The sequence below is a fragment of the Syzygium oleosum genome, unplaced genomic scaffold, assembly GCF_021117445.2.
Source record: "Syzygium oleosum isolate NSW1041296 unplaced genomic scaffold, Sole_v2.1 Sole_v2.19, whole genome shotgun sequence".
Taxonomy (NCBI): Eukaryota; Viridiplantae; Streptophyta; class Magnoliopsida; order Myrtales; family Myrtaceae; genus Syzygium; species Syzygium oleosum.
Genome location: NW_026607503.1, coordinates 2,607,137 through 2,616,706, shown reverse-complemented (window position 1 = coordinate 2,616,706; position 9,570 = coordinate 2,607,137). Strand labels below are relative to the sequence as shown.

At 42.0% G+C, this 9,570-nt stretch overlaps 1 protein-coding gene across 2 annotated transcripts; it reads right to left on the bottom strand.

Annotated features, from left to right (window-relative positions):
• Positions 1-1,218: 1,218 nt before the first annotated feature.
• Positions 1,219-9,098, bottom strand: LOC115670302 (uncharacterized). Of its 2 annotated transcripts, none has more exons than XM_030591545.2 (9): positions 9,036-9,098; positions 5,812-6,138; positions 5,080-5,205; positions 4,961-5,000; positions 4,799-4,881; positions 3,808-3,885; positions 3,658-3,711; positions 3,366-3,500; positions 1,219-3,262 (listed from the first exon to the last, which is right to left on the bottom strand). In XM_030591545.2, exons 2-9 carry the CDS (start codon positions 6,109-6,111, stop codon positions 1,634-1,636), a joined length of 2,445 nt encoding a protein of 814 aa, XP_030447405.2. In that variant the 5' UTR covers positions 6,112-6,138; positions 9,036-9,098; the 3' UTR covers positions 1,219-1,633. The 2 variants fall into 2 exon arrangements, with proteins under 2 accessions (XP_030447405.2, XP_056175915.1); XM_056319940.1 differs by lacking the exon at positions 9,036-9,098 and adding an exon at positions 7,529-7,585.
• Between the last annotated feature and the right edge of the window lie 472 nt (positions 9,099-9,570).

Sequence of the window (9,570 nt, the reverse complement as noted above, 5' to 3'; positions counted from 1 at the left end):
AAAAAATTGAATAATTTCTGAAAAAATTGTCCAATTAATTTTTTAGTTATTCACTAGCACCCGGTGGAGCTGCGGTGGCGGCCTCGCTCAATGGGCGATTGAAGTTTCATTGGGACATTAAATCGAATATCGCAGTAATTAAGGAGATAGATTACGACCTATCTGACACATTTAATTTTATTCAAAAAATAATCATGAACGTGTCACTTTTTTTTTTGGGTAAAATCTCCTAAACCCGAAAAAGATCCTTGTCTTTTATTATATTGGGAAAATTTCGAAAATCAACCTTGATCATGTGTACAAATTGTTTTGTCCAAAGACACCTTGTTGTTTTCATATATGTGAGTGAAGTAAGGCTTCGAACATCACAAAATGGGAAATGCTTTACTCCCCCTAATAAGTTTTCACTAGGTTGTAATCACTGATTAACGCCTCGAACTGAAGTATTAATGTACATGTAATGTTTGAAAAATGACGTGAATAAAATATGAATCAATACAAGGAAGAATTTACTAATGTTGAATTTATACATAATGGGTCAGCATTAATGAATTTTACCCTTGACCCTTAATAATTACATTAAAGCATGAGATATTTTGTACTTTTCAAAATATTATTATAGAAGTATTTAGATACTAGGGCACATTAAAGATGCATCGGACATTTTCATAAAATACAGGGACTAAATTGAACATGTACAAAAAAAATTTAAGGATTACATTGAACAAATTAAAAGTTAAAGGATCATATTGCACTTTGAATAAAATTCGGGGATCACATTAAGCAAATTAAAAATTCACAAACCATACTGCAAATTAGACCAATATTCAAAAACCATTTACGTCATTATCCCTCCGTCTCAAATAAGTAATTCTCTATTACATCACATGAGAAATGGAAACTTAATAGAGTAACAAAGAATAAGACATCGTCCCACATGATCAATTGTCTAAATTTTGCTTACAATGTACACTATAACGTCACAATATTCTTGGAAAAACTTTTAATTCCAGGCGCACATTAAAATAAGCAAAATATTTACATCGAATTCACTAGTATATAGTTTGAGATTTTCAAAACTTTTGCTCATAGATTAACCCAAAAAACCTAATGTAATAAATTTTTGTGAAAGAGAGATATACTGGAAAAAGAAAAGAAAAGGCAAAAAATTACCCTACCAGACCCTCCACATTAGTTGCCATGTATCAAGGAGCTGTAGGATCAAAACCCTCCTGTATATATAAAAAGAAGCTTATATGAATGGTGTACCTTAAGGGTATAGAGTATCACATGGTCCACCTAATGCCTGCCTCAGAAAAGAGGGGGAAAGGGGGAGACAGAGAAAACTACAAGTAACATGATAGCTCCAATCAAATCTACTGCCAGCCTCTATTTTCTCCATTGAAGGCACATTCCCTACTTATAACCAGTCATTCAAAATATACTCTCATTGATCAGAGTACACTGGGGGGAGATTCGAAACACCAGTGAATACAAAAGTACAATGGAAGAGTCCAGCAGTTAAATTGTCAAGCGAAAATGAGTACAATTCAACACTGTAATGATGCATCTCCCTGCTTTCACAATTGATGTCCTCCCAGTATCTCAGCAATTCACCGAAAGAGAAACTCCTTCATTTCACCCCAACAGAGGCCATCAAGTCCTCGTACTCGGGGTCATTCTCCTGTCTCTTTCCGATCACCAGATTCCCTCCATGCTGCTGAGGTGCATTGGAAGCCGAGGACGGGGAAAACGGATCGTAGATTTGCCTCCCACCAGGGCCTAGGGCCGGTCTGCCAGGAAAGGCAGATGGACTGTGAATAAAGTGGTGTCTCGGCAGTTGATTCATTTGACCATGGAAGGTCCTCTGAACATCAATTAGATTGCCAGGCCTGGAGGGAAAACCGCCAGCAAGGTCGGGTAGTTGGGCCACTGGATTCATGTTCCTTGGCCCCATCTGGGGTACTGGTGTGGGACCCACCACTGGAAACGAGGGAAATCTCGATGGGTCTCCTGGAAAGGGAATCGGGGAAGGGCCACCTTGAGGTCGAGCCATCTGCGCTCCCATTGATGGCCTTAGGAGGACAGGCGTGATAGGTTGAGGATCATGTATAGGCGGGCGGAAAGAAGTCGGTTGAGGTACAATAGTTTGTGCGCCTGGCCCAGAAAAGGTCTGTGAGGCTTGCGGCTGCTGAGGCTGGAAAGTGAAATCCCCAAAATTTGGACGATGCGGACTTGGAGCGGCATTAGCTGGTGATCTAATGGGGGTAAAATTGGGTATATTTCCAGTGAAAGTACTTGGGGCCGACTGAAAAGACAGGGCAGGTGATCCTGACGGCACTGGTGAAGGGGTTGGCAGAGATCCTGGAAAAGGGTTCATTGTCACACGAGGGGCAAGTGCCCCTTGCGTGCTGTTTGCAGATTGGATTGGCATCGGTGGTGGTATAGAAGAGAACATAGGGACACCAGCAGGACGACTCCCAGCCATTGAATGTGGAGTTGATTGACCAGATGGGTAGCTTGGACCTGCAATCAAGCTTGTGCTCCCTGCTGAAGCATTTGCAATTGGTGCCGAAGAAGCAATGTTTGGTTGTAGGCTGATGGATGTGGGCGCTGAGGGTGGACCCACCTGCATCATATTGCCAGGGCCCCCAGCTGGCAGTAAGAGCCGATCTGATTGTGGTCCTGCTGTAGCATTTGCTGTGAGTTGAGGAAATGAGGGTATTGCTGGTGGTCTGGTTTGTTGGGATTGGCTCACAGAAAAAGGGATAGGAGCTGAATGAACTGGTGGAGCCGGTGATGAAGCCTGTGGAAATGAAGGAAAATTTCTTGGTGGAAAGCCAATACCAGAAGGATGCATCATTACTGAATTTTGCATATATTGAGAGGATGGATTTTGTCTTGGTGGGATCAGAGATGGATTCTGAGATAAGGAGTTAAATGCAGCTAGAGGAGCCGGTCGAGGTCCAAAGAGAGAAGGCATTTGATGGCCATGACTATTCAGACTTGGTGCTGAAGCATTTGGTGATGGAATGAAACCAGGAAATTGATTTGCTGGAGCATTGGGGGGAGCGTTGGCAGACCATGGATTTGAATATTGAAACTGAACCTGCTGAGTCTGTGAGGAACCCATAAAATCTTCAAGGTGTCTCTGACTTGTTACTGAAAAAGCGTCCACAGAAGATGAGTTTAAATAACTGAGGACATTCTTGCTCTCAGCCGGACTTGAAGCAGATGTTGTAGAAGCAGCAGCAAGATTACCCTACAGACAAAGGAATGGCAGAGCACATATGATATGGAAAGGTAAAGCTTCACATACTGAACAACAAGGATCGTAAATAAATATAAAAAGAAATGAAACTCACAGATACAGATGTTACTAGCAATTCAATGACGGACACTGCTGCATCAACTTTATCAAATGTATCAGCAGATATATGGACATTTATTTCTTCATAAGAACCCTGGAAATCGCTTCCGTCCGCTGAAATTATTTCACCCTGGAGAAAAATGAAATAAGGCCATCATCAATGTGGCTCTGTCAAAACTAATATTAAATCTACAACTTCTATAATAATATGAGGTCCACCACCGCTACGATAAATATTACGGTACAAATCTTATTGATAAGACTGATAGTAATTCCAAACAACTCACCTTATCCCTGGTCCCAGACTTGACAGCATACACCTGTATCTTAGCTCCAGTTTCCTACATAAAGATTAACATGCACTTAGTTCCATTGATTTTACAAAACCTGAGAGATCCATTAATGTTCACACAGGGTAACATCAAATTCTCTTCTACCTTTTCTAGTCTCTTTCGATTATCACCTCCAGGCCCGAAGATCAAGCCAATGAAATTGTATCCAGGATATTCCTTTACCTGTCAAAGCAAGCTAACGCATGATCTAGGAGTTTGGCTTGAAAAATGGGACATTTTCTTATACTTTCTCTCAAATATTTAGGGACTTGTACTGCTCCAATCAGCTATTTGTAGGGGTGAACACCAGTCCCAGTCCAACCCGGGAACCAGACCAAACCGGCCAATTATGTGATTCTTGCCAAACCGGTTCGGTTCCCGGTTCCAATTTTTTTGAACCGGCACTGTTCAACACCTTAACTTTGGTCTTTTTTTTTTTTTTTTATCAAAGAGCCCTGAGTGGGTTATAAGAATCCATAAACTATAGGAAACTCCCACTAATCGATGTGGGATCTCACACTTGGGCTCCGTTTTGTTTTTTTTACTTTTAGTCATCTTAAAAAGTAAAAGGGCAGCATGTCGACTTCCTTGCAGATTGATGTGGGATCTCTATTTTGTGTTTTGTACTTTTAGTCATCCTGAAAAGGTGTTCCACATCAATCTATAAGGAAAATGACATGCTGCCTTTTTTACTTTTAAACCTTTTAGAGAACAAAAGGTGGACAGCTGTGCTTAGTCCCAGTTCCCGAACACTGGACCGGACCAGTCCTCATCAGTCCAGTTCCCGGTTCCCAAATTTTGGAACCCGGAGCCATAGGGTCGGTTCCCATTCCAGGCCAAGGACCAACCCACCTGGGAACCGATCAACCCTAGCTATTTGAAGCAGCAGTTTCATGTTTTAGCTTGGACAGTCCAAGTAGCATATATTGCACCAGCACTTAATGAAAAATGAGTAATCATTATTGCAAAGGGCCTCGGAACATCCCCTTCTGGCCAATGGCTTTGTGTTCAAGCGCTCGCACACTATATATATAACAGCAGCTTGGTTGAATGTATCGACAATGGCTGGAAAAAGGTGCACACCATACAAACTTACAGGAATGAGCACTCTGTCCTCTTTCAACAAGGGTTTATAATCAGGTGGTGCCTTGAAGCTTGCATTTAACTTGAGGATTTCACCTGTTACAAATCAACAACATGATCAATCTATATAGAAGCAGAAGATAACATACACCAGAAGGGATTCTCTTAAACATACCTATAGCTTCCCGCTTTTCAAGCTCCAACAATTTTGTTGACTTCATAAAAATGAAAAGAAGTGTTAAGTGCAACCAACAAAGGGATCCTAAATCACCGCAGAAGCAAGTTGATACATACCTCTCTGTCAAGGACATGATTAGAAGATCTTTCACCAGGCTGTTCAGCTGCTGACAATGACTCCAGATTCTCATCAATCTCCAAAATTCCCGACCCTAGTTGTTTTGTAATTTGGTCCACCCGAGTCTGCTCAAAATTGTGCCACCATAGAGGCAGCAATATCACTAAGTGGCACCTGGAATAGGAAACTTTCATGTGTACTTCTCACATGGATAATGCCAACATATCACCAGCTAGAAAAGGAAATACTCAATTGCCGCAGGAACATGTCATCTTCTCACTCACTTAGATGCCTTGATTAGATTCCAACCCATTTTAAGTAATAGAATTAGAATCTTTAATAGCATGATGGTTTTTCTTCCCCCCTGACGGGAGTTTTGGGGGCTGAGAAGTGTAGAAGTTAATTGAGGACGGATGGACACTTCTGACAAAATCTATGCAAGTATGTCAAATAATTTGTTGAAGGAGATAAACAACTTCTTTTTACTTTCTGAAATGTGACAAGTAACTCCAACCCTACTTCTGTAATGCAATTGAAATTTTCAAAGATATCTCTTCCGAAGTGGGGTTTAGGGGAATGAGGAGCACTGGAGTTTTTTTTTTTTTTTTGGTCAGAGCGCTGGAGTTAAATGAGGACTTAAATACACACTTCCTACACAAGTTATGCAAGTACTTCCGATAAAATAATTTGAGAAGATTATAACAACCATCAACACATATGTTCTGCAATACCTGACAAGCCAAAGCCCTTACTCTCCTGACTGCAGCATCTTGGGTCAAGTCAGGTCCCCATTTTGTTTTTCTCTGCCCCTGTTTGCCACTTTCCTCACTAGCTGTATCACCACCACCCAGCTTCTTATTTCCTCGAAAGATGGGAACCAATGAACCTGATAACTTGTTCTTTGGTATGACAAAACCAGATTTCTTGGCAAACATGGAGACCTTTGGGCTAGATGTTGATGCTGCTAATGCCCCTGCCATCTTTAATCCAGCAGGTTCAACATCAGATGACTGGTCAACCTTCATGTTCATTCTCTCTCCTATGGTAGAACTGGAGTCCTATTGAAGAGATAAGCCGTAAGATGGTAGCACTCAAAAGACTTCAAGTTAATTCCCCTTGCAAATTTGCATCCAATACCGAGATAGACAAAGCACTTATACAGTCAAAGGAACAGAATTGTAAAGCCAGTATTCCTTCAAGTTCAAGACATTGGAAACGGAATTCCTCTAATTCAGGATCCTTTCAAGGAAGATGGATGGCTCATTCTCTTAAGCTAAAAAGAAATGCAAGTTGAGAAACTCTGGTTTTACATCTCAAAGAAGGTGCTGAAACTACCAAAAATGAGCACTCATCATCTGAGAGTGTACAATTTTATTTTTTTTGTAGATATAATGTACGATTGACACATCTTAATCCAAACAAAGGCACGCGCACGCACAAACGCACGCGCACGCGCGCACAAACGCACGCGCATGTATACATATATAACACACATGTATACATATATAAATAAATCAGATTCAGAAAAACTTGCAACAATATAAGTTTTCCTATCATCGAATACACACACATGTATACATATATAAATAAATCAGATTCAGAAATACTTGCAAGAACATAAGTTTTTCTATCATCGAATCAGATCATTATTAATATACTATTATTCCTAGTTGGACTCTGGACATACATCAATGTTATAATTACTAATGTGTTTATTTAGTAACATGTGCTATTAGCAGAAGAGTCCTGGGTCAATCTGTGATTTCAGAAAATCCATACTGTCGACAAAGGGGTCAACCTCTCTAAAATTCAGACCCAAACATGATATTCTTGCCAATGCTGTATTTCCTCCATCCCCCCCTTCTCTCTCTCCCACATTACAAACTGAAAAAGTAAAAGCACAACCAAATCCATCTAGACAAGCAAGGGGATTGGAAGGAATCTTTAGCTTATCAATGATCAGCAAGTGCATAGAGTAAACTGAAAAGAGTTGTAGACCAGTAGTTTTCTAGAGCTAGCAATTGTTTAAGAAACATCTGAGTCTCGCTCAAGCATTTTTCATGTGGTAGTACACGTAGTAATCAAGCGAAAGAGTGCCACAAAAACATGCCTACTACTTTTGATCCATTGGCCATTGACAAATTGACATATAAAAGTGGTGATTGCAAAAGTAATAATAATCAAGTCATACATGAGGGTCAGCTACTCAAGTGCGCTTATTCTACCCATGATCAATGAGGTCCCGTGAAAAAGGAATAAAAGGTGGAGTTGCAAATTCACAATATATCACAAACACACAAGACTCTAGCAAAGTTATTTTGAAATTCATTCGAGCCGATCGCAAAATATGTCCAAACAAGCAAAGCAAGCAATAATTTCCACAGCTACTTTTTCTTGAATCATTCTCCACATCAAATCGTGTTCCCAAGTCCCAATCCACATCAATACCTCCGACAAGCATTCTCTTCTCTTGCCGGAACAAAAAACCATTTTCGCCGTACATATTGCATCGACAATGTACCGCATCATAAAAAGATACAAACAATTCAACCCGCTAAGACTAGCCCACTGAAATGATAATACAAATCAACAGAAAATGCACTGTTTTAATTGATAGCATTATGTATGTGGACGGACGGAGGAGGATAGAGTCCTCCTGATTGACTGCGTGACTTCATCTTCGTACGGTATTAAATACAAAAGCTACCAATAGTAGCTAAATCATGTTTTGCTTAAGCCGACTTTTGATATAATTCCTTATTCTCGATTTAGATCGTCGATCTAACTTCTGTGACACGCTCTTGTCGTAGTAGCAAACGATGGCTTATAGCTTGTACGATCAGACCAAAGTCCTAAAGTCAAACCAAGCCACAGTGTTTGATAACCCTCCAAATGTTCCTAGCTCCTTTTTGCACCGGAGTTGTTGAAGGTGACACTTTCTTCAACAACAGAAAGTGTCTGACCTAGAGACCGATGCTATGTAAATGGAGGATAGAAAACCGCAAAACGTGCTCATTCTTTGAAAATGTGCGATACCCCTTAAAATTCAAGGGGAATGGTCTTTGCCTTTAATAAAGAACATGTTTCATACATTTATATGCCCGTAGGTTCCAACTTTGAATACTCGCTCATACGTGTTGCTACATTTCGAGGCAACGCGAATGAGTACTTCGCATGTTCAATCTTTTGCTGGGTTGATTAGGCTGGCAAGTGTTAGGGATTTTTCTATATCTTGTAGATAGCATATTTTGTCGTCTCTGTGCATTGAAAATCATTTGGGCGGTTGACTCATTCCCCTTGCATTGAAATGTAGCAACACATACAGGCAAAGAAAGAGTATTCGAAGCTCGAACCTACACACAAAAACGTACGAAACACTTTGCACATTTCCTCGAATTTCAAGGGGAATCGCACATTTTTAAAAGACAAAGCGCATTTCGCGGTTTCTATCCTCCATTTGCGTGGTTATCGGTCTCTACCAAACACTTTATGCTGTTAAAGTGGGACGACCTCGACATCTTTGGTACGAAAGAGGAGCTGGGATTGGAGGGTTCACCAAACGTGGTAACTTCATACCAAAAGTCATGCTTAAAGCAAAACTATAGCTAAGCTTTCGTGTCGTGCAGTCGATCAGTTTCGGGACAACTCTATCCTCCTCCGTCCATCCTAATACTGTCAATCAGAACAAGTCCATCCGCGTGCATAATGCTATCGACCGGCGCAGAATCACAGCACCGCTAAGACATCGTATCCATAAAGTTGTGCCCGCGGACGCGCGTGCGCGTGTGCGAGACGTAGGGTCACTAATTCGATCTCCTTACAACCACTGCCGAGAGTCGAGAATCTTCGGGGACGTGTTCCCCCGTAACCGCGCAAGAGATATCGGAGAAGCCTAACCAATCCCAACCGAAACTACAAGTGAATTACATAGCTGACGAGGGGAAGGGAGGGGTACCGATTCACGCCGAGCCCTGCATGAACGAAGCTTCTTCGGCAGAAGAAAAGAGTCGCTGGCGCTTCGGGGAGCTTGGGGATGGAGATTCTGCTCTGCGAATTGGGGGGGGGGGGGGAGGGGAGGAGAGGGTTTCGCTTCGTTCCCTATCAAGTCCCCCGATCTTCTTTCGTTTTAGGGCGTCGTTTTGGAGCGGGCCCTCGTCGTCGGACTTTCTTGACCTTTTGGGCTTCTTCCATGGCCCAAGATAAGGTGACCTTTTCCTTGTCTTCCGCACCGAGAGCCGAGTATGTCCGGCCCGCCGCCCCCCCCCTCCGCCGCGGCGGTTTCGCCGGGTGCCGTGGAATTTGATCGTGGAGGCTCGAGTGCCTCGGCAGTAGGTTCCCGTGTCGCGACATGGGATTTGGCCCGGCTCCGCTCCCACACTGGCACATTTGGTGTGGTAGTGGGGACGGGCTCGTTCGAAATGAGCGATGGTACTGGTCGTGACTCAAAAATGAACATTCCGTTTGCACGTGCGGAAGAACTCTCCTGTGAT